The 22,428-nt window shown below is 39.8% G+C and overlaps 1 protein-coding gene across 2 annotated transcripts; it reads right to left on the reverse strand.

Annotated features, from left to right (window-relative positions):
• Positions 1-1,309: 1,309 nt before the first annotated feature.
• Positions 1,310-22,224, reverse strand: scinlb (scinderin like b). 2 transcript variants are annotated; one of them, XM_063885379.1, is made up of 17 exons: positions 22,091-22,224; positions 19,958-20,145; positions 17,925-18,079; positions 14,815-14,976; positions 13,862-14,011; positions 12,412-12,501; positions 11,821-11,953; positions 11,562-11,650; positions 9,347-9,562; positions 9,128-9,258; positions 7,771-7,861; positions 6,336-6,506; positions 6,080-6,254; positions 5,350-5,465; positions 4,838-4,915; positions 4,696-4,756; positions 1,310-2,524 (listed from the first exon to the last, which is right to left on the reverse strand). In XM_063885379.1, exons 2-17 carry the CDS (start codon positions 20,136-20,138, stop codon positions 2,364-2,366), a joined length of 2,160 nt encoding a protein of 719 aa, XP_063741449.1. In that variant the 5' UTR covers positions 20,139-20,145; positions 22,091-22,224; the 3' UTR covers positions 1,310-2,363. The 2 variants fall into 2 exon arrangements, with proteins under 2 accessions (XP_063741449.1, XP_063741448.1); XM_063885378.1 differs by having other exon boundaries at positions 12,403-12,501.
• Between the last annotated feature and the right edge of the window lie 204 nt (positions 22,225-22,428).

Below are 22,428 nucleotides of genomic sequence, written 5' to 3' on the forward strand. Positions count from 1 at the left end.
AGAGATCTGTGGAGCGCCGCCGCATAGCAATAGAGGCTGGTAATGCAGGTTACCGTGTCATTGAATGCCTGTAATAGCGCCCCTGTTGTGCGGTACAGCCTGCAGGGCTATTTAAAGGAAGGTTTCAGAAGTACCATCTCAGGTTTAGTGCCAATAACCGTCAACACATTGTCCTTCATCTATTCTTGAGCCAAATGTGTGTTTGTGCAATCTGCTTCTAAGATAAAATACATACAAATATAAAAAAAGAGTAACAATAGGATATTCTACAGCTTTGGTTTTTAGATAATAAACAAGAAAGACACATTCAACTGAATAGGGTCTCATATGAATCAAAGTAATCTCACCACAAAGTCAATTTAGAAACTGTTCTGGACCTCTCTGTCACATTAATTAATTAATCAAATGTGCATAGTTGCCATGGAATTGCAGTTCTTTGGGGGTTTTTTACCTTCAAATATTTGTTGGCCAAATTGGTTAAAAAAATATATAAATGGACTTGGAATCCAAATTTGCAGCAAGATGAATTTGCTGTAGAGATTTCAATACATGACATGATCTTCATCAGCACATTACATTTCACCAAATCCAAATGTCCTTGAGAAGCTGCATTTTACATTTCTTATACTAGTTTAAATGACTAATCTGCTTATCAAGTAGCCTATTTTCTTTAGAATTCATTAAATTAAAAACAGTTAAATTCAGTGAGGAGTTGAGTTGCCTTACCCCAATACATTTTTGAAATCCCTCCTAAAACTGGAAAAAGGGACAGAATATTGTGTTCATGTGGTTACTTTGCTTCCTTGCTGTCCTTTAATGTCCCTTTGACATACACAGGGAACATGGTATGGATGTCCTAGTTACTGTTGCTGAGTGTTTGAATGAAATCATTAAATTAACTAATAGCTAATTTAACCATCCTTCAATAACAGTTTACTTTTTTATAGGTTGGGCTAATTGGCTATCTTCTGATTTTGTACTATGGATAATGTATTTAGACTGCAAATCACAAAATACTCAAATTTGTTTCCATGTAGTAATCTTGGCTGTTTCCTTTCTAAGAAACCTGTGTTTGTGCAGATGTGAACGAGCTTTCATGTCTTATTCCTTGTTAGACGGTTGCTGAGAGCTGTGACCAAATCTCTTTCTCTCTTCCCAAGAGAGGAGAGAGAAAGCTAGTGTAAGCTAGCTGATAAACCTTCTGACAGTCTGTAGGTTTGAGTGAAATTAACAAATGGCCTTAGTTCGGAATGTAGACATTTATGATTCTTACTCATTCACTCAAAATATTCACATAGAAAACACAGAGTTGATATACTGGGAGTTTTTATTTAAAAGCCATCCATTTAGCATTTCAGGGTCAAGTAAAAAGACAACAGACACACTGCTGTTCGCCTTTTAAAAATTCACAAGCACAGGATATGATTTAAAACAATGCAACATGCAACTTCTAGCAAGTGTATAACTATTCAGTACCAAATAAAACACAACACATGTAACACCGCAGAGTAATGGAGTCTATGAAAAAAAACCTATGAAGACAGACGGAAAGGAAAGCATGATGGTGTCTTCTGAAGTGAGAGAGAGCAGAGAGAAGCAGGGGATCTCCAGCTGCCTGAAGTGACTTCCTTTCCAATTGTTCTTATTTAGTCTACCTGCCAGCAGTGTGAACCCAGAAATGTTGAGCACCCCAAAGTTTTATGATAGAAATAGTACCGTTACCCAGCACATAGAAACTGCCGGATGCTAACTCGCATATGTTGGGCAATTTGCACAATTGGCATAAGTTGCATTCATTAGCATATGCAGACAAAAGTAAAAAATGTCTTGGCAAATTAGGGCCACTTTGGCTAGGTTTCTGCATTTATTCAGGATGCTGAATCAATTTACCAAATGTTTAGTATTAAAAATACCCTAAAACATTCAAATCAACCGGAAATTCATCGAATCAGCTCAATGGGAGTACAAACATGGGCACTTTCTGGTTAAAACTGCCATTTTACTATATGGCTGTATGTACTCAACATTTCTGGGTTCAAAATAGGACTCTATTAGATGGCAAACAGACTCATTCTTGATAGTGGCTTGGATAGAAATGTGCTATTGGATGCAACAGATCAATAAACCACTTTATCAATTACAGAAGATGTAGCCACAGGAAGTCATTTGACTACTGATGTGATGCAGTTCTGTTTATGAAGGCCGATGCTCTGCACCATGACTAAGGCATAGAGGCTGCCATTCAACCTGATGATAACTTTGTTTTTGGCACTTAGGGATTGCGGTTAAGATAAATAGCAATAGAAAAAGCTAGACAGCTAAGGAGTGAGATAGGTAGAAAGAGCCTAGGGTATTTTATGTTTTTAGAAACGTGCACGGATTCTGTCGAAGGGATCAGTCTCCCACATCTTGGGGTCCCAGGCCTGGAACCAACCGGTGAAGGTGGGAGGCTCGGCCCCCTGTCTGACGGTGGTGATGGGCAGCCCTCTGCGACCAGACGGGTCTGACTCCACATATTCTTTAGCTGCATGACAAGATGGAGACAGAGGAAGGGATGGATAGAAAGACAGAAACGGAGACAGAAATTTATGAGATGTCAAGTCTGATATTTGTATATTTATTATAGAAACATGAAGTGTTGAAACTAACAACCATTTACTTATTTTATTGACAGTTTCAGACCTTAAACATATTGCAATAATTAATTGTACTGTACTGTGAATCATTGAAATGCCTTAGCTTAGCTTATTGTGTTTATTTATTTTCTGACATGTATAATCTCATCTGCATTACTTCTAGACTGGTCTAACATAATACCTGCACTATTTTACTCTAATTTAAACTACTCTGTTTCATTTCACAATTTTTTATTTTATTATCTTTATCTTATTATCTTTATTTTATTATTGTCTTATGTCTATTTATAACATTGTTGGAGGATCTCGGGACCCAAGAACTACACTGTAGCTGTTGTGCATCTGAAAATAAAAACCCTTCAAACCTTGAGGTGAAACCATTGTTCTATATGTTGGATTATTGGAATACTACAAAATAAATGCACAAAAGTGATATTCTTGTCTGGACGAATTATATTTTTCTGCAAAAGATTCGCTACCACTGGCTCAGATAATGAAAAGCAACAAAACAAGTTACCATAGCTATGCAGATACAGTACACAAATGTACATTACCATTTCACCAGGAGACTATGCTCCAATTAAAACACTGAACAAATCAATGACTGGATGAGTCAGAACTTTCTCCAATTAAAGACAAACCCGAGGTAATTGTTTTTGGAGCGAAGGAGGAACGACAAAAAGTCAGTGCTGAGCTTCAGTCAGCAATGTTCAAAACAACAGCTAACGCCAGAACCCTAGGTGTAGTCCTGGACTCTGTCCTGAACTTCAACAGTCACATTAAAACAATCACTAAGTCCGCCTACAATCACCTGAAGAACATCTCTAGATTAAAGGACTAATGTCACAGCAGGATCGAGAAAAATGTGCCCATGCTTTTATCTTCAGTAGACTGGACTACTGTAACGGTGTCTTTACAGATCTCACTAAGAAATCCATTAGCAAGCTGCAGCTGATTCAGAACGCTGCGGCTCGAGTCCCCATTAACACCGAGAGAGTGGATCACATTACTCAAGTTCTGAGGTCTTTACACTGGCTTCCTGTCTGTCAGAGAACTGATTTCAAAGTTCTGCTGCTGGTTTATAAAGCATTGAGTGGTTTAGGCCCAAAATACATTTGTGATCTCCTGCTACATTATGAACCATCCAGAACTCTCAGGTCTTCTGGACGGGTCAACTTTCTGTCCCCTGACTTAGAACTAAACAAGGAGAAGCAGCGTTCAGTGATTATGCTCCAAATATCTGGAACAAACTCCCAGAACCCTGCAGGGCCGCTGCTACTCTTACTACTTTTACATCCAGGCTGAAAACATTTCTTTTTGCCGCTGCTTTTAATTGAACTGTTCTGATCTAACACTGCACTGTGACTTTTATTCATGTATTTTATACCTGTTGTGTTTATTTCATTATCTTTGTTCTTAAATGACTGTTTTTAAATGCCTTTCTATAATGTGTTTCTGCTGCACTATTTTTTAACGCTCTTAATGTCTTTCATGTTTGTAAAGCACTTTGAATTGCCTTGTGTTGAAAGGTGCTATATAAATAAACTTGCCTTGCCTTACCATTTGTTTTATTTTGAGTTCAATTTTCAGGATTATTTCCTTAATGATTTAGCCGCTACAGAGGGCAGGTACTAAATATGAAATAACGTTCACTGTAGTCTGAAGTTTGGTTAGTGTAACGCTTCAAAATGTATTGTTAAAAAATACAGTATGTCATAGATGTGCTAGAATAATATTTGTCCATTATTAACAGGCCTAAATGAAACAGTAGGCTATCAATATAAAATATAATATATCATTTAGACATTTTTTTCAATATGTTCAAAGTGTGAAAGACCCATAATGAATCCCGTAAGCGCTAAATGTGATGCCATAAATAAATTACTTAAATAGCATTAATATAGTTTCTGTCCAAAGCTTTCAACCAAATAAGTGGCTGATCTCTGTTACTGTGATCACTGAAAACATTTTCTACCGTACTAAACATAGACATGTTTCTGAAGGTCGACAGTATGCTCTGTGTGGTACTTTTGTTGGTTTGTTATTTTGTGCAACTAACCTATCTTTGGAGCTCCATTCTTTTCCTCTGCATTAGCCTCGTTGCCGACCCAAAGGAAGATCTGCAGGGAAGAAAAACAGAGTTTCAGGGCTGTGTGTCCATCACAGTCATTGGAGACTATTTTCACACATTTGAAACTTACCTGGTCCCAGGTGTCCAGGAGCATGACATCGTCAGTGGCCAGGTCTGACTGAGTGAAGTCCCCTGGTACTTCCTCAACCTGACAGACAGAGAAGAAGAAAACTCAGACTGACTGTGTGTTTTTTAATTTTTGACACTTTATGTTCATATTTTTCTTGTGAATTTGTTATATGATCACACAGACACTCTATTGAGCTAATAGAGCTGTTTGACATTTACATCAGACGATACCAAATACACAAAAATATTTGTCCTAAGAAGTTTATAGATTATGACTTTGGGAAGTAGGACAATTCCTCTAAATATCTCCATTTATAAAAAAAATGTAGGATAATCTATGTGTATTTTTATACTTTATTTGCTAGTGTCCTATCTTTTCACTTCTATTCACTGATCCTCCCATGAAACAGTTTGGAGCACTCCTAGGAAGGCCTGTCTCACAATTTGAAGTCCACTGGGTTTTCATATAAGCAAAACAACCAAAAAACATCCTCCTTTTTTCATTTCACTCACAATAAGTCTTCCAGTTTTGTTGGAGCAGCCGAACAGACGTGGGGGATTGACTACGTTCTGCAGACTCTTGGACGTCTGGTAAGACTTCTTTCCGCCAAGAGCAGACCAGAAATCACCTGGGGTGGGGGGGGGGGGGTGGGGGGCAAAGAACACAATTTCTATCAGCATCAAGTCAATTGTCCCATTTCTATTTGGCGCTTTTGTTTTTGCTTCAACAGGAAGTGAATCACATCTTCCACCAAAGATAGATGCCGATGTCCCCTTTGGTTAGTAACTGCAGCATCTGCTTCCTATCAGGCCAGTCATTGGACAAATAGGAAGGCTAGATCTGCATGGCAACACACAGCATGTAGCAATTAAACATGACTAAGGGCCGTTATTTTTGGCTTTTAAACCGTAGTCCCATCAGGACAATCAGGGACATTTTTCTAAACAACAAAACAGCTGTTCTTAAATCCTTCTGTCAATAACACCAATGTCTCCGATAAAGTATCACTGATGTACATTTCACTTTTGGCTTTAACTACTGCGCAGCCATTAGGCTAATGAGAATGATGTTTGAACTGAGTTATGCATTCTTTTGTGAGAAAGTCCCTCTGGTAGCCTTTGTACACCACTGACATGCACTAAAACCTAAATAACATACTAAAGGAAAGGGAAAACCCAGAAACCATAATAGGGCCTCTTTAAGCCACAACCTTTTATGACAGTTACTATCGTTGACACCCACCTGGCTCCTTGCCCTCCGACACCTGGGTGGGACTGCCCCCCAGGAAGCCCACAACATGCTTGGCCGCATCCATCTCCTCATCACTGGCCCCCACGCCCCGCCACACAAACAGGCCGCTCTGGGATTTCAACACGAACACATCGTTGGTGTTCAGATTGGAAGCAGAGACCTCGACCTGGGGGAGCAAACAGCGACAGGTAAGAGGCGAAACTCCAGGTTGTGACAACATAAGGTCAAGTAGTGGGAGTCGGCTCACCTCCACTGCCCGGGTGGCACGGGAGGAGCTCTGGCGGATGTGGAAGAGGCGGGTGGTGCCGCTCTGAGACTGTCCACCTTTGCGGGACGTTCCCCCACTGTGGATGATCATGGGTTTCCCCTGGAACAGGCTCATCAGGTGGGGAGGCTCCTGTCCCTGAGTCACTCTCACCTTTGGATAAGGTCATTAAAAGGAAAACATCACAATGAGGTTGTAATCACAAACTATCCTCATACCCAATAATATAAAAGTCTGTATGTCCAGCTGACGGCAAGCCTATATGCAGAATGATGTGAAGGAACATGGCAATATGTTATGTTCATTATATATTTGATTCTACTTCTTTTAAAAAAATATAATATCTCCATTACTATTTGCCAATGAAAAGCTTATTTCATTTCACTTTATTTTATTTTAGTCGTTCTAAATGTATAAATCTCAACAATTAATTTAATTGATCAATTCAATTCAAGCCCAGGGAGTATATAAAAAGTCCCTACAAAACTTAACTTGGACATAAATTAATATAGATTTGGTGATCACACAACTCAATCAAGTTACTCTACTCATTTATTTGTGTACAGATTCGAAAGATGAAGTGAGTCATTTATAGTGAACAGGCTAAAAAAAAACAGACATACAGAATATCCTGTATGAAATAAATGTCTCAAACTTTTGGATGACATCATTGTCAGATTATTTGCTTTATAATAAATCCACCAAGTGTAAAGATTTACCTTTGTTTTAATGTTAAATTAAGGAAATCTTTATTAACTAACTGATCAAATCTGGAGGTCAATGTTTGCAGCATTTGTTTGTAAACTCTGTTATGACCATTGTTTTTAATTGTAGCGGTATCAAAATATGAACAATATAGCGACACTGCCCTCTGCTGGTTGTCCAATGGTATTTTTTTCATGGTCGAAGAATTCAGTTATTTTTTAGATTTTTGGTCTTGGTCAGCTGTATTGAATCCTTTGTGATTATTAAGTTATGGATTGAGAAGCTGAATCCTTAAAGTGTTTTTTTTCCACATTGCTGCCAAAGTAAAGAATCCACACATTATTCTCATTGGTTTCTAATAAACAATCATTTTTAGTACCCAGGAAAACAACTTGATGAAAGCTATTTTCAAAGTGAAATTAGCTTATTGTTAAGATGGTAAATCCTTCATGTTATTGCTAATTTCTCTGTGTTAGTTCTCAATGTTGACACCTCAGCTGCCACTATTCAGGGAACACCTTTGTCTTTTCACACAGCTTCAAAGAAAAAAACTCCTAACATATCATTATTTAAGTTAAACGCTTTATTGTTATTAGTCCTTTAATGCTCTTGAGTCACGGTTAAGTGTGGTGTTTCTGTGGGGGATGACTATGGGAATGTACCGAATCTGAACCTGTTTTTACTCGCGGTGTGAAGGTGAGTCAGCGCTAACCTGAACTGGGGATCCTCCCATTGAGTCATCCAGCTTCACTGTGAGGAACGCTGAAGCAGCCAGTTCATCCTGTGTGCACTTCAGCCCCTGCCTGAAACGGAAACATACAAACAGGCGGAATGATTTTCCACTCGAAGCAGGTCACACACTGTACTGCTGTGTCTGTTTGCTTGTGTGTTCTTAGAATGGGTGTGGTGTTCCAACGGATCACTCATGGGCATACCGGTCAAACCCAGAGGCGGAAAATAAACTCGGAGAGAGACATGTACCAGCCAGGAAAAGACTCGAAATAACCACTAAGAAACAAGAATTGACTACCAAAACTTGCAAAACAGCCGCGAAGAGACATTCATTATGACCATGAGAAGGGTTAAAACAACTACAAAAAGACTCAAAATGACTACACAATGAGTATAAAAACCACAGAGAAAAATAAACTACAATAAGACCAAAACAGTTATAACACACAATACCTCAAAGAGACATACAACAACAAAAAGGAGATAAATGGGGACAACAAAGAGACACAAAATTATCACAGAGACACAACATGAGTACAAAGAGAGACACAAAACAACCAAAGAGACACAGAATTACCACAAAGGGACAAAAAAAAACCATCAAAAAGAAAAAACAAACCCAAACAGATGCGCAAAGACTACGAAGAGACAAACAACAACAACAAAGAGACACAAAATGTCCACAAGAAGACTCAAAACAACAAAAAAGAGCGGAGAATTACCACAAGAACTACATAATGATAACAAAGAGAAAGACACACAACACGTTCACATAGACACACAAAACTACCACAAAGACCACGAAGAGACAAAAGATAACAACAAAGAGACAGACAATCACCACAAAGACAGACAAAATGCCTACGAGGTGGGAAAAGAGAAAACTACAAAGTGAGACAAAACCACAACGAAGACACAAAATGTTTGCAAAGAGACTCAAAATAACAAAAAGAGCGTAACATTAACACAAAGAGAAAGACATAGTGGCAGCGGATATCCAAAACATGACTTTAAAGTATATATTCCTGCAATTTGCTGGAAAAATCTACTACTTTTATGCCAAAACTAAACTGTGGCTGTTATGAGAAATAGAGCCTTTGAATCTTTTGAAACTTCAACAGGACACAACGTGGCAATAAAAAGCTTAACCACAGAGAGACATGCGTGACAACTAACAGGAGACATAGAACAAAACAGGTTTCACAGCTGTGTGTCGTGCTTCTATATTTGAGTGGTGGTGGGGCCCATTGTCTCACTATCTATCCATGGTGTGTTTGAGGTAATGTGTGCACAGCCAATACTACAGCCTGTCATTCACACATGTTGGTTTTACCTACCAGGTGTAGATGAGGTGCTGCTCCCGGGCCCCCAGCCTGTAGCTGTAGAGGATCAGGTAGCAGTCTCCACCATAGAAGTGACCGTAGGTGGAGGGGTCCACAGGCACCCTCTCACCCTCAACACGCCAGATCTGAAAGCAAAGAACACACCCTGTTATCCCCAGCCTCACAACAATGATCCATCTTCACCTTTTTTCAAGTTTCAGAACACACTCGTACCTGGACCTTGCCCTTGCCATCATCCACCATGCCGTGCTGGGCTGCCATGGCCTTGTTGGAGTGTAGGGAGGAGGCATCGAAGGGCACCTGCGCCACTTTGGCGATGCGACCGATGGTGTAGGCCTTGCTGGGGCCCGTTGTCTCGTCTTTGTCCTTCCAGTCACTGAAGAACTGCTTGAACATGGTCGTCTCGGCTCCTGCAGGAAGTACCTGGATCTGTAGGGTCAGGGGACAGAGAGAGGGTTTTAGTTGAACTGTGGCTTTGTTATTGTCTTCAGTGATTGTAATGTGATGTCAACTATTTGTATCATGTCTTATATGTATATTTATCAGTCCTTGCCGCAATACTATCACAAATTGTATTATTATAGATTCTTCTTTTGGAGTTGGGCACACAAGGAGCACGCTTATTGTTGGCCACCGATGAACCGCCCATGCACTTGCACTCTTGCACTGTCAAAGGTCACCTATTATGCAAAATCCAATTTTTTATTTCTTTTATACATAAGTATGTTTCAGGAAAAAAGATTCCCTCTCTTTTTTTCCTGATCCATTTATATAAAACCTGTTTGAAAATGAGATGATCAGATTTTGGCCACTTTGTGATGTCACAATGTTTTTTTGGGTTGTGCAACCATTAGCCAATAAACCAACCAAGTTAACACCCGCCCACCTTATCACCTGAATCTCTTCCTACAGCACCATTGTGTTCTTTAAACCAATCATCTCTCAGAGGGGCGTGGCCAGCAGCAGCTCATTAGCATTTAAAGCTACAGACAAGAATCAGCACTTTTGGAACAGGGCTGAAACAGATGGGTTTATGGGATGCTACAATGATCTGTTTTGGTGTTTCAGCCAATCAGAGACAGGTTCTGTATATATCTGAGACGTGTGATATATTGTTAGAAAAGAGTATAATAGGGAACCTTTAACCGTAAGAGTCGACGATCACGCCGACATGATCAAATCACGTGAAATGTTCACGCCAGCACTGCATAAAAACAACAGTCCAGACAACATTGCCGGCTGCTTCTGTCGAAAGTACTGGCTTGAAACTCTATGCCAGTCTTTGTTTCATCCAAATTGACCCAGTAAAATGGAAGCTCATATTTGAATAACTTCGCCGTATTTTATCATTTTACGGAGCGGAAAAAGACGCTGGAAACTTTAGACCCTGCTCAACAGGATGCATTTACCAAGGAGGGGGAGGGGTATTTAGGTAAACGGAGCTATACGAAGCAAGACGACGCAAGACGAAGAGAGACGAAGAGACACGGCGGGAGTCAAAGAGAGACCGTGGGAGATGGAGAGAGAGAGAGAGAGAGAGAGAGAGAGAGAGAGAGAGAGAGAGCCGCAGATAGACGAAGACAGACGGCGGGAGACGAAGAGAGACAGTGATTGAAAAAAAGTGACAGACAAACATTGAGAATTATAATAGTGACATCACCTGTATATATTTCCAGCTTTCAAAATGTTTACGTTTTTTGTGTGATTTTGGGTCCAAAATGTTCATATAGTATGTCAAAATGAAAAAAATAACTATCAGGTTATATAGGTGAGGTTGTCCTAAAAAAAAGATACCAAACATTAACATGCTAAACTTTTCTTAATGGGATTTAGTAAGACAAATTAAAAAAAGAAAGTAGCTTAAAACGGCCAAATTACCCCCAAGAGTCCAAAGGGTTAATGCACGTCCAGCAGAAGTTTGATTATGCCAGTGACAGGATCAGAATTTTATTATGGGTGTCTGAAACATCATGGAAATACTTGATTTATTTGATTAATTGTGTTTACCTTTTTACCTTGCCTGATCCGGCCTCTGTAGTTTCTATAAAAATCTTGGTGGGCACAGATCCTGTTTGGAATCTCACATCACAACTGAATTGTATAATCAGCTAAATATTCAGCCATTTAAAATAACATCAAGCTACATTTTCCAACAGAACATATTCTGACCAGCACTGTCCATGCTCTTCAACTCTCACTCACTTTTCCCTGTTCTGCTGTCAAGAAATCACACAACACACTCACAAACAGACCAGATCCAGCCCGAGGTAAAGACAAACATTTTTCTGTATTTCCATGGTGTTTTCAGTCAGACACGAAAAGGATATAAATATATGAGCCTGTCAGTGGCATAACAAGTAGCGCAGCCTTTTTGGCATGCCTTTCTGCCTGGTGTATGTTTGAGTAGTTATGCACATGTCCGTGTTACCTGGGTCTTATTGGAGTATCCCTTGTCTTTGATGAACTGCTGGCCTGTTGCCATGGCTGCTTTACGCTCTGTCATGTTAGCCTTGGGACCTGGTTGGAGTCAGATAAGACATGACATGATGAGAACACGGTGCCATCTGCTACTTAAGTGAGCAGTAAGTCGTTTTCTTAGTAAATCACAATCAGAGAATCATTGGTGAGACAGTGAAGAAAAAAGTAAATTTCCTGCTGTGTTTTTAAAACTGCAATGCTGTCGTCACCTTTCCAAACAAAGATGTTCTTGTCGACCCCGTTGTCCAGGATGTAACACTCCTCAGGAGACAGCATGGCCTGTTTGAAGGGACTGGATGGAGCCACGGCTGTCACCTTCACGGAGCCGGTGGCATCAGAGACCTGAGAACCAGAAAGAGCCCAACCCCTAGTAGTTCTGTTCCTAACGTGTGAAGGTGAGTGAGGACCTGTGCCTTTAACAGCCTCAAAACATCTTCATTACTTACAACATGCACATTTTTCTATCTGTAAACACACATTTTTAAGGTCCTATTTATGATTGTAGAGTGTACATGCATATTCATTTAAAGCAGCTTTAAATCTTGAGATTAGTAGCATTTTCCACAAAGAGATAAGTGGTTACATGCAGGTTTTAAAATATGAAAATAAATGTGTTTGTGTTTTAAATTCAAATCAGTGCCACCAGAATGCAGTACAGCCGTTTTCTCACAATCAAAAGGCTAGAATTCAGGTACTGTTTGGTGAAATATCTCTTTTTACTGATTTATGAACACATGCACATGCAGTGTAGTGCACATAAATTCAGTTGACACCAACAGCGTGCTACTTACATTACTCACCATGTAGAGGGCCCCCTTCTTCCTGTTGGAGGTGTCCACTTTCTCATCATCCACAGTGCTTGGTGCAATGGCGGTTTTGGGCCCCAGAGCCTACACAACCAGAGGAATGAATCATTAGTCTCCTATTCTGTCAGAATCATCACAGATTGCCTTGTTCTAAAGCTCTTTCAAATTAAAAAAGATCTTGGTGAATGGAATCAAACAGGCTTGTATTTGATGCTCTCATGGACGTTTTTCAGTATGAGATACGGAAGGACCCCACAGTAGTTCTCCTTGCTGGCAGAGATGCAGCATATTTACTTCAAATCCTAACATTTAGATGGTTAAAACCTGATCCGTACAGTATAACGACTGGATCGCGAAGGTTTGTCCTGATCCATCTCTATAAAAACCTGTCTGAAAATGTGCAGATCAGATTTTGGCCACTTTGTGATTTTTGTTTGGGTCAAACATTAGCCAATAAACAACCAAGGTAACCCCCACCCACCTTATCACCTGAATCTCCTCCTACAGCACCATTGTGCTCTTTTAAACCATTCACTTCTCAGAGGGGCGTGGCCAGCAGCAGCTCATTAGCATTTAAAGCTACAGACACAGAAACAGCTCTTTCGGAACAGGGCTGAAACAGAGGGGTTTATGGGATGCTTCAATGATCTCTTTGGTGTTTCAGCCAATCAGAGACATGTTTTGTATCTGAGACCTGTAATATATTGTTGAGAAACAGTATAATAGGGGACCTTTAGGGCTTCACAAACCAAGTATTTTAAAGAGATAGTACCTGTAATGCCTTTGCTACTACAATATAGTGTTTATTATAAACTTAATTTAAAAGGATCAAGGTCAAGTCCCCAAACCACTGTACCTTGTTGTCTTGATAAATATATTCATTTGTTCATTTTTATTTTTTCTCCCCTTAATTGTTATCTGTCTGTTGGATTTATGGTTCTGATCTTGCGGAATGTTTCTGTATTTTTCTGTGCTGTTTTGTAAGATGACTTGTATGTGTAGGACAAAAAAGTATTTAAATATGGCATTTTGTAAGTTTGTTCTTGTGATGTTCAAATAAAAGTAAGTTTAGAAAAACTTGAAATATAGCCTGTAAGCGCTCCTCCTCCACCCTATCATCGGTCCTCTGCAGAGTTTACCCTCCTCTCTTGTTCTAAAGGAAGTGTTTACAATACCGCCTTGGCACAGACTTGGCACATGAGCAGGGCATTATAAAAGACATCATTGTGTCCACTCGTTCCCACGCTGACTAATCAGCGACCGTGAAATGCATCAACAACATTTATAGCTTCTTCTCAGTGTTTGGCAGAGATTCACCATGAGAGAAATGTGTGTGTGTGTGTGTGTGTGTGTGTGTGTGTGTGTGTGTGTGTGTGTGTGTGTGTGTGTGTGTGTGTGTGTGTGTGTGTGTGTGTGTGTGTGTGTGTGTGTGTGTGTGTGTCACCTCGATGATCGCTGCCGGCTCCTCCCCCTCCTCCACCATGTGCACCTTGGCTCGACCGTTCCTCTCATTATCTCGGATGCCGATGCTGACCTCGGCGGCCTTCAGCCTCTCAAAGCGGTTACACTCACTGCCACACCACTGATACACATCCTGCAGGGGGGGGGGGGGGGGGACGGAAGTGGATATTAAAGTCATTATCCTGATCAAATGATGTGTAGCATATGTCCATGTTGACAAATGTCACTAAGAGTGGAACTGAGATCTGTGTTTATTGGTGAAAACCTCTCGTCAAACCTGGCTAACAAAATTGATTTGCACTTTAAAAATGTAAGTTTGAAAAAACTGTTTATTCTCCTTACATAATTTTATGAGCAGCTGGGTTTTGGTTCAGCCAAACCTTCTTCAACTACATTTTTCATTTATGTCTTAAAAATAATAATACACAACAGTACATATTATATTATGTATGTTGTATAATGTAGTAGAATTTACACATACTTTTAGCTATTTTTCCCATTTTTTGGTCAGATTTTACTTTAGCTTCTTATGTTTGAGTAAATATGTATTTTCCTTTCTATTAGATTTGTATTGGATTTCTTTTCTTTAAGTTATTACGTTGAAGTTCCTATTTTTATTCCATTCTATTTTATTTTATCTTTGATTATAGACATCTCACTTTAACTTAAAACTTAACTTAAATATTCTTCTTTATACTATTTTACTATTGGACATTTAACTTTAAGTGCTTATCTTTATATAAATATCTTTATATAATATATTTTCCTATTTTTATTTATTTGTCGATCATTTTATTTCATAAAAATGGTATCTAAACGGGGGTGGATGTCATGGAATACAACCGTTGTATTACACTGCCGTTACTGTCATCACTGCAATGACAGTATACACAGTATAATTATCCAGCTAGATAGAAACTGAAAAGAGGAGCTCACCTTGCCCAGGTCAACAATGAAGCAGTCCCCCTTGTTGAAGCTGGCCCAGGACATGTCCACCTCTGTGGCTCTGATGGCCCTGCGGCCCTTGATGTGCAGCAGGCGCTTCACATTTGAGTCGTTGGTCACCACATGCTGGAAACCTGAAGCCACGCCTCCTCTCTGTGACCAAAAATAATTATGGTTATATAAAGGGAACAACTTTATTGTAAATGTGTACATGAGCACGGTTAAGGGAAGAAAAGGGCACACAATTTACATCATGTGCACAGAGGTTTGAATCAGGAAGTGAGGACACAGATGATTTCATGGGACTCAACATTTGTTGCACAGTGAGGGTAAGATGAGTTTAAAGTGGCAATACACAGGTTTTTTTGGCTTTATCTTATCACTACAAAGGTAACATCCGTTGCTGTTGACTCTAGAGCTGCAGACATTAGTGAAGTTATTAGTTGAGTAATTGATTAGTCAATCGATAGGAAAAAAATGTAGTTGGATACTCGATAAATCACAAATTTGCTAGCTTTAGCTTCTAAAAAATTTCAATTTTCCAATGTAAGTCAACAGGAAAAAGTGGGTTGGGCCCAATGACGTCACAGATTGCCGTGGAAACAGTGTAGTACCACCGTTTGACCACTAAAGAAACAAATCCTTCATAAACAGAATAGCAAATATCTATTTTTTATATACATTTGCTAGCTTTAGCTTATCAAAAATTTCAATTTGGCTGCTTCTCTCAGTTTGACCTGGAAGGACATGTTCCAGTATTTGACATTTCATTGACCAATCCATTTATCTCTGTGTCTTGCGCTAATTTATATAATTAGCTTTATCCAAGTTAACCCTTAATGAAGAAAACGGTAGCTGCAGCCTTAAATTACACCATTGCTGTTCAGTTTGGTTCCCTATATGCCCAATTTTCCCTATGAATTTCTGTTTGCCACCAGATACTCTCCCACAGAAAAAAGGGAGGTTTAATTGCTGACACAAAGGAAGTCTGTCAACCAAAACAGGAAACAGAGAGCGCTTTTGCTTTTTTGCTAGCTTTCCCCAGTTACCAAAGAGTCAAAATATAAGTTCTTCAGAAACTATCCTCAATAGAAAAAGTACAGTTACTCCTTGTGTTCGCAGTTTTAGGAAAACGGATGAGAATCCGGTTTCCCTAAAATACTGCCATTAAAAGAGACTGGGGGGAGTAAGACAAAGGTTGTCTTTTTCCACTTTAACACAACACCATAAAATCCTCAAAGGACAAAAGGTTGTAAATTGTGCTGCTAATAATGAAATCAACATGTGCTATACATCACAGCTAGCAAAGCCAATAAACCTTATCACAGGGGGGAAATGAATCTAACATGATGCTGGGTCTAGAAAGGAGGATCGCTCTGGTTACAGTGGTGTACCTGGGATTTGGGATTGTCTCGTAACGTGCCTTCCTTGGTGAAGCCATTAAACAAAACAGATATTTACAAGACATACAAATGATTCAGTGCAGATGAGCAACAGACTTTCTGCAGGAGGAAAAGTCATGTGATGCTTTGAGGTTTTTATTAAGGAAGATGACATAAACCACTGCCCCTTCATGAGAACAGCACAAAAAGGGACTTCCTTGTTCTCATAAGGTCTGTTCAGGGCTTCGCATTCACTAAGACACGTAGTGTTGTTAGCATCTGGAGCAGTGGGTTCCTCAAAATAGAAACTACATTCATGAGGTTGATCTTTCTGAGAGTTACTAAGATTTTCCATGGCAACAATGCAAGCTCTGTTTGTTTTCTAACAGCTGGATTGTTTCCTAACAGTGGACCTACCAAAACTATGAGGAGATAATTAGGTTAGGTTGTGTCTCCGGCTCTTTTTTTCCAAACAACTTCATGTTAGTGTGTGTGTGTGTGTGTGTGTGTGTGTGTGTGTGTGTGTGTGTGTGTGTGTGTGTGTGTGTGTGTGTGTGTGTGTGTGTGTGTGTGTGTGTGTGTGTGTGTGTGTGTGTGTGTGTGTGTGTGTGTGTGTGTGTTTCATGCAAAAGCCTCCAACTTTGCAAAGCAGTAAACAAAACCTTAGGCTAATTAAACCCAACCAGCTCCAGAAGGAGGTTTGGATGGTTTTCATTGAAATGGGAAACAGATGGCTGGTTCAAATGTGGCATTTCTTTGGTCTTTCAAAATGTCCTCCTTTGAACGCAGGACGGTTTCCTTGGTTAAAGTCAGTCAGTCAGGCAGACACACCCTGCTGCATATACAGACAGGGGAATGTTGTGCTTCTTCTGAACTTCAGACTCATTAGCTTCAGTTTGCCAAAGTTCATGGGGTGCTGACAATCATTAAACCCTTCAGATATTCTTAGGTCAAACAAAGTACTGAGTCCATTTTTTTTTTCTTTTGTCATCATAACTTTCACTGTAAGTAATGCAACTCCTTATTGCTCACTTTATATTAGTGAAATTAGTGAATTTAAGTAGTGAAATTAAGTCTACTTATTAATATCTGAATTGTGAACAGTTCATTTTAGTTTTCCCATCTCAAACAAGTACATTTGAATATGGTTTAGAGTTAAACTATACATTTTTTCAAAAGAAAACAAGACTTGATCTATGCTAGCAGCCCTGTTGTTAGGCTGTTCTTACGTAGACCAGGGCTTGAATCTAAACGCTAACATTAGCATGCTAACATGCTCACAATGGCATAACCAGACTAAATGTTGAGACATTTTATTATCCAACCAGACAATTAAAGTTATCATATTTTAAGGGAAATTAGGGTACATCATAAACCGCAAGAACTCAAGAGGCTTAATGTTTAATTTGACAAACTGTCCATACATTTTGCATCAACTCACATCAGTTTGTTCTTAAAAGAAGCTAACGTAGCATTTTAATGTGAGCCTACTGTTACAACATATTGATAACCAATTTTGATTCGCTAAAAAGAGGTCACATGAGTTATGCGTTTACACAGACGTAGATTAATCTGGAAATGAATTACAATTTTATAAACAAAGACTAAATAAACTCCTCATTGTAAGTACTACAAAATGGTAAAGATATCATACATGATGGCACTTTTGAGCGTTAATGATGGTGCGTTGTACAGTGTCTGCTGAACAGTAAACCTCACCTGGTACTTGATTCCTGTTTTGAAGTACCCCAGAAAGGTGTTGGATTCGCTGTTCTGCAACTCCCTGTACTGCACCGGCCCACCACCCAGGAAGTCATCCAGCTGTGTGGAAAAGATGGCCACTGCTCCACTCTCATCCTGCGAACACTCGTCCCCTACAGGAAAGAGAGAATTGTAGTCAAACAAACGTATCCTAGTTCTTTTTTTTAATCACACAGATGTCCAACGTTCTAGATATTTTACATTCACACTACTGTAGCGCTTCAGTTTCTGCGGCTAATTCATGAGTCAGGTCTGGAGGGTTCTATCACATCAACCACATCTGCAGTTTACACTCTGCTATAACCGTCAGCTGGCACACAACAGGGATTAAACTATTCCATGATTCCACATGACTAACATCGATCCCAGACAAGGGATTAATTATGTCTTCATGTTATTTCTACCTCAAAGTTTACAGAGGGTTGCTCTGGCAGTGGAGAATGGAAAGGACTGTCCCTGTTCTGACTCTGCAGGAAAATTGGCAGGAAACCCCCCCAACATGCTGGGTCTGGTTGCTTTTGGCACACATGAGTTATGCTGCAGTTTCATTTCAGTCTCTGTCATTGGTATGTAGCAGAAAGTAGAGAGCATGAGAAAACGTTACTTTCCACAAAGGATTTAAAGTTGCATGTCAGAGCTTGCTCTGTACAGGCCTGAATTAAACCCTGATGAGTACAGAGAGGGCGCAGAGTGGGGGGGAGGAATTTCACAAAGTGGTATGGCTTATAGAGAAGACATTTTCCGCCACATACAGCAGAGGATGTTTCAGATATGAGATCAGACGCCTTATCTGATCTGTCCTTATTTCGAGGGCCCAGCTATAGTGTAGCCACCATAAAAGAATGAATCGCTCTGATGCTCATAATCTCAAACTGTTTAGAGTGATATATCGTATGGTCACGTACCATTTGTGTATCAGCTTTGGGGACAGCTTTCACAGCTTGTTTATATTATAAAGCAGGTCAATTTGCTATATAAACACTGTGAAAGTATCTTAAATCATTTTTGGGAGTTGTTTTAAAGATACAGGCGCTAAACCTGTAGGTTTATAAATGTCTATTTTTTAAAGTTAAAACATTTCAACATGTTTTTAATGAAACCTCTCACCCATAATAAGCATTAGAAGGAACCTGGAAGTTACTGACAACAAGGAAGGAGTGTTGGGCAAGTTACTTCCAAAATGTGATACAGTACATATAACCTATGACTGCCTTTTTAAAGTAATAAGTTACATTACATTATTCCTGTCTCTGAACTGTAACGCGTTACACTACTTTTGAGTTACTTTCACCAAAATAACCGCTAAAGTAGGTCTTTAAATGCTAAAATGTATTTATTGCAGCTCAATAATTAAAGCTATCTATCTATCTGGCAGTACATGCTGAACATTAGGAAAAGAGCTAGAGATTAAACTCATGCTCCGTTTAAGTGGGCTGAATAATATGTGATACCGGTAACATGACGTCTCTGTGTGTTATTAATAACATGTTAGTGGAGCCTCTGCACGGCCCTGTAACCTGCTGTATATGAACGAGTCTCTGTGGCAACGTTAGCTCACCTTGTCATTGGTGTGTTAAAGGGGATTTAGCTGACAAGCTTTCTAAAAGCCGCCGATTCCACAGAGGACAGAGGCTGCAGATCTTCAACATTCTGCCACTTCTCGGGGTTCAAGCAGCAGACCCAGAGAAAGTTACCTTCTGTTGTATCGGCCTCACTCACCCCCCCCCCCCACCCCTTTCTCTTGCTCTGTTGCATTCTTTCTCACACCCTTTAGTACTCTACTGTGTCCTCATTCAAATAAAGGTGGAAACATGCAATGCACTACTGTTCCTGTTTTGAAGACAGCATGAAACATCCCTTTTAAGCGAGGTGCACATGCGGATTTCAGCTAGGATAATGTTGTTCAGAAAGAGGAAGAATATTTTACATTTGGTAGCTAAACATGGGACTATTAGCATGTACTTGGTGCACTGTACAGGTCCATGTCTTACCCAGCCACATGTGAATGTTATATGATGGGGCGGAGGTGGTGAAGAGCAACAGGTAGGCGTCCCCGGTGAAGAAGCTCCCGTGCAGAGCTTTAGGAACCGGCTTCAGGTCCAGGTTCTCGATACGCCACACCTGCAGCCCCGGCTGCTTCCCTGCACCCACAAACTCCTTATGGGACACCATGATGGCTCTGAGAAGAGGGAGATGGGGAAAAGAAGGGAGAAAGTCAATGTGGAGGCTAGAGGAAGATGGAAAGCGTAGGGAGGGATTTTAATGTTTTTGCCTTGCAAAACCTTGAATTGAGCAGGATGCAGCCGACAATATAAATAACGCATAAATAAAGAGAGGAAGTCATTTTTTTATCATGACGTTTCCTGAACGTCAGCTAAAACACTGACCTGCGGTGGATATAAATTCACGTTGACAGGAAGCCAATCATCATATTTGGCTTTTCAGTGTAAAGGCTGAACCAGGCAGACCAGTTCTTAAACCTGTAGCTTGCTGTGTATCGCTGCAGCTGTCACATTAGTAAATGGTTCACATGCATTGAAGTCAAGTGCAATGGATATCTGAATCTGACAGGTAGAAATCAATTTCTGTTTTACTTTTCATATAATCTAAAGGATTGAATTGTCTTTTACAGTTTAAAATGGTAGGTATTCTCCAAAATGCATTGAGACTAAATCTTTTGCTAATATCTTCACTTCTAAAAATAGAGAATGCAAGCCCCACCAAACGGTCTGAACACAAATCTGTAAAGATAACCATAAACTGATTGATGCAGGAACTTTGAACCACCATCAGATCCATAATCTGTCAATCAGACGCACCACAGAATTGGCCTCGTTTCTTAACTCCCATATCTTGTGTTTTTATTGCTGATAGGATGTAAAAACAAAACTACACTCTTGCATTACCGCTTCAATACAGTCGTCCAGCTTCAGTGTCTGGCATTGGAAGTCAAAGGAAGTTCAATTTAAAAGAAATAAACTTCATATCAGGATAACAGAGGGATTATGCCGATTTCCTGATTACACAAGAGCCAGATTACAAATCAGGGTGGCAGCGGGATTATTGGTCCTGACGGCCACTGTGATGACACACAACGCCTCATTTCTTTATTACAGTTTACACTCCATACTTCACCCTCTGATCCAATGTAACTAAAGCCTATACCTGCTCATTGTGCACGCCGTGGTATTTACACACAGAGGGAATCCACAGACACACATCACCAGAGGAGCCGCGTTAACGTGGAGTTTGTTCAGCTGTGTGTTTAAAGAGCAGCTCATGTTTCAGTGCAGAGCAAACAGAGTGGACTTCCTGTAAGAAGCTGATCGATAAATGCTGCATCATGCCCCCCCCCCCCCTCACATGCATGGAGGATGCACTGTTTATAACACAGTAATAACACTGCTGTGGCTTCATACTGATCCTAATACTGCAGGGGAGGAGCGTGTTTCAATTAAAGAAGTACATTTCTGCTTCTGATGCTCACGATTAAAGTTATCTTGTTCTTTTTGTTTAATTATTTTTTATTATAGCTTTGATTATTATTTTAGAAAAAGAGAGAAAATTAACTAGATTTCTATCGTATACATTTTAATGGTACTGAATGAGTGAGGATTTAAATACACTACATAGCTATACTATTTCAACATGAAACAAAATGTCCTTTTAAAAAAAAGGAAAAGGAATAATTTAAAAGGATATCAAGTCATATTTAGCTTTTTTCTTTTTTGACATTACATAACATCCAAACCAGGACTTCCTGCACTTCTGTTGCAGGATCTTGCGCTGTCTCACTTACAGTTGATAACAAATACATTATTTCCATCATAAAAAGCAATGCAATAACTCCATAACTAATGTTTCCATATCAAATGGATTGGTTTCGCCTCCTCTGTTTCCGGGCAGCTTTCTCCGGCTGCTGTGACTCAGAGGAGAGAAATGAACGGAAACTTTCACACATCTGGAGAAATGCCTTACAAACTTTTTTTAATCGTGAACTCAATCGTGCACAAAAGAACATCAAATCAACGCAATCTACAAAACGCTGCATGTTTCACAAAGCGCGTGCGATAAATCAAAGTCCAGGAAAACAAGGTGCGTTCAAATCGAGTGTAAAAACTCACCGTTTGCGAGATGAATCACACAGAACAGAAAAGCAGACAATCTGATGGAGGTTCGGGTGGGAGTGAATGTCTTTATGTTTTAATGTGTAGTAAAGAAGCAGGAGGAGGAGAAGAGAGGGGGTGGGTCTGTCTGAAAAGGACAGAGAGCTCTGATTGGTCGACAAGAGCAGCAACGATAATAAGGATGCTTGTGTGTACACTTAAAAAGGATTTCCTCAAAGAAATACACTGTAAATATCATTACAATGTACACTTTCCATTTTGAAGTCTCCCCTTCAAGTGCAGGGTGAACTTGACTCCTTGTTGATACTGTGCAGGTTCATAAGTGTTCAGATAGG

The sequence above is a fragment of the Eleginops maclovinus genome, chromosome 6 (assembly GCF_036324505.1).
Source record: "Eleginops maclovinus isolate JMC-PN-2008 ecotype Puerto Natales chromosome 6, JC_Emac_rtc_rv5, whole genome shotgun sequence".
Taxonomy (NCBI): Eukaryota; Metazoa; Chordata; class Actinopteri; order Perciformes; family Eleginopidae; genus Eleginops; species Eleginops maclovinus.

What these genes read in the sequence shown, in the direction of transcription:
- scinlb (XM_063885378.1), bottom strand. Translation starts at nt 20,138, where the DNA reads ATGGTGTCCCATAAGGAGTTTGTGGGTGCAGGGAAGCAGCCGGGGCTG. An exon ending in CAGCACCTCATCTACACCTG is followed by an intron (nt 7,862 to 9,127) that starts GTAGGTAAAACC and finishes TTTCCGTTTCAG; the next exon opens with GCAGGGGCTGAAGTGCACAC. An exon ending in GTGCCACCCGGGCAGTGGAG is followed by an intron (nt 6,255 to 6,335) that starts GTGAGCCGACTC and finishes TTGCTCCCCCAG; the next exon opens with GTCGAGGTCTCTGCTTCCAA.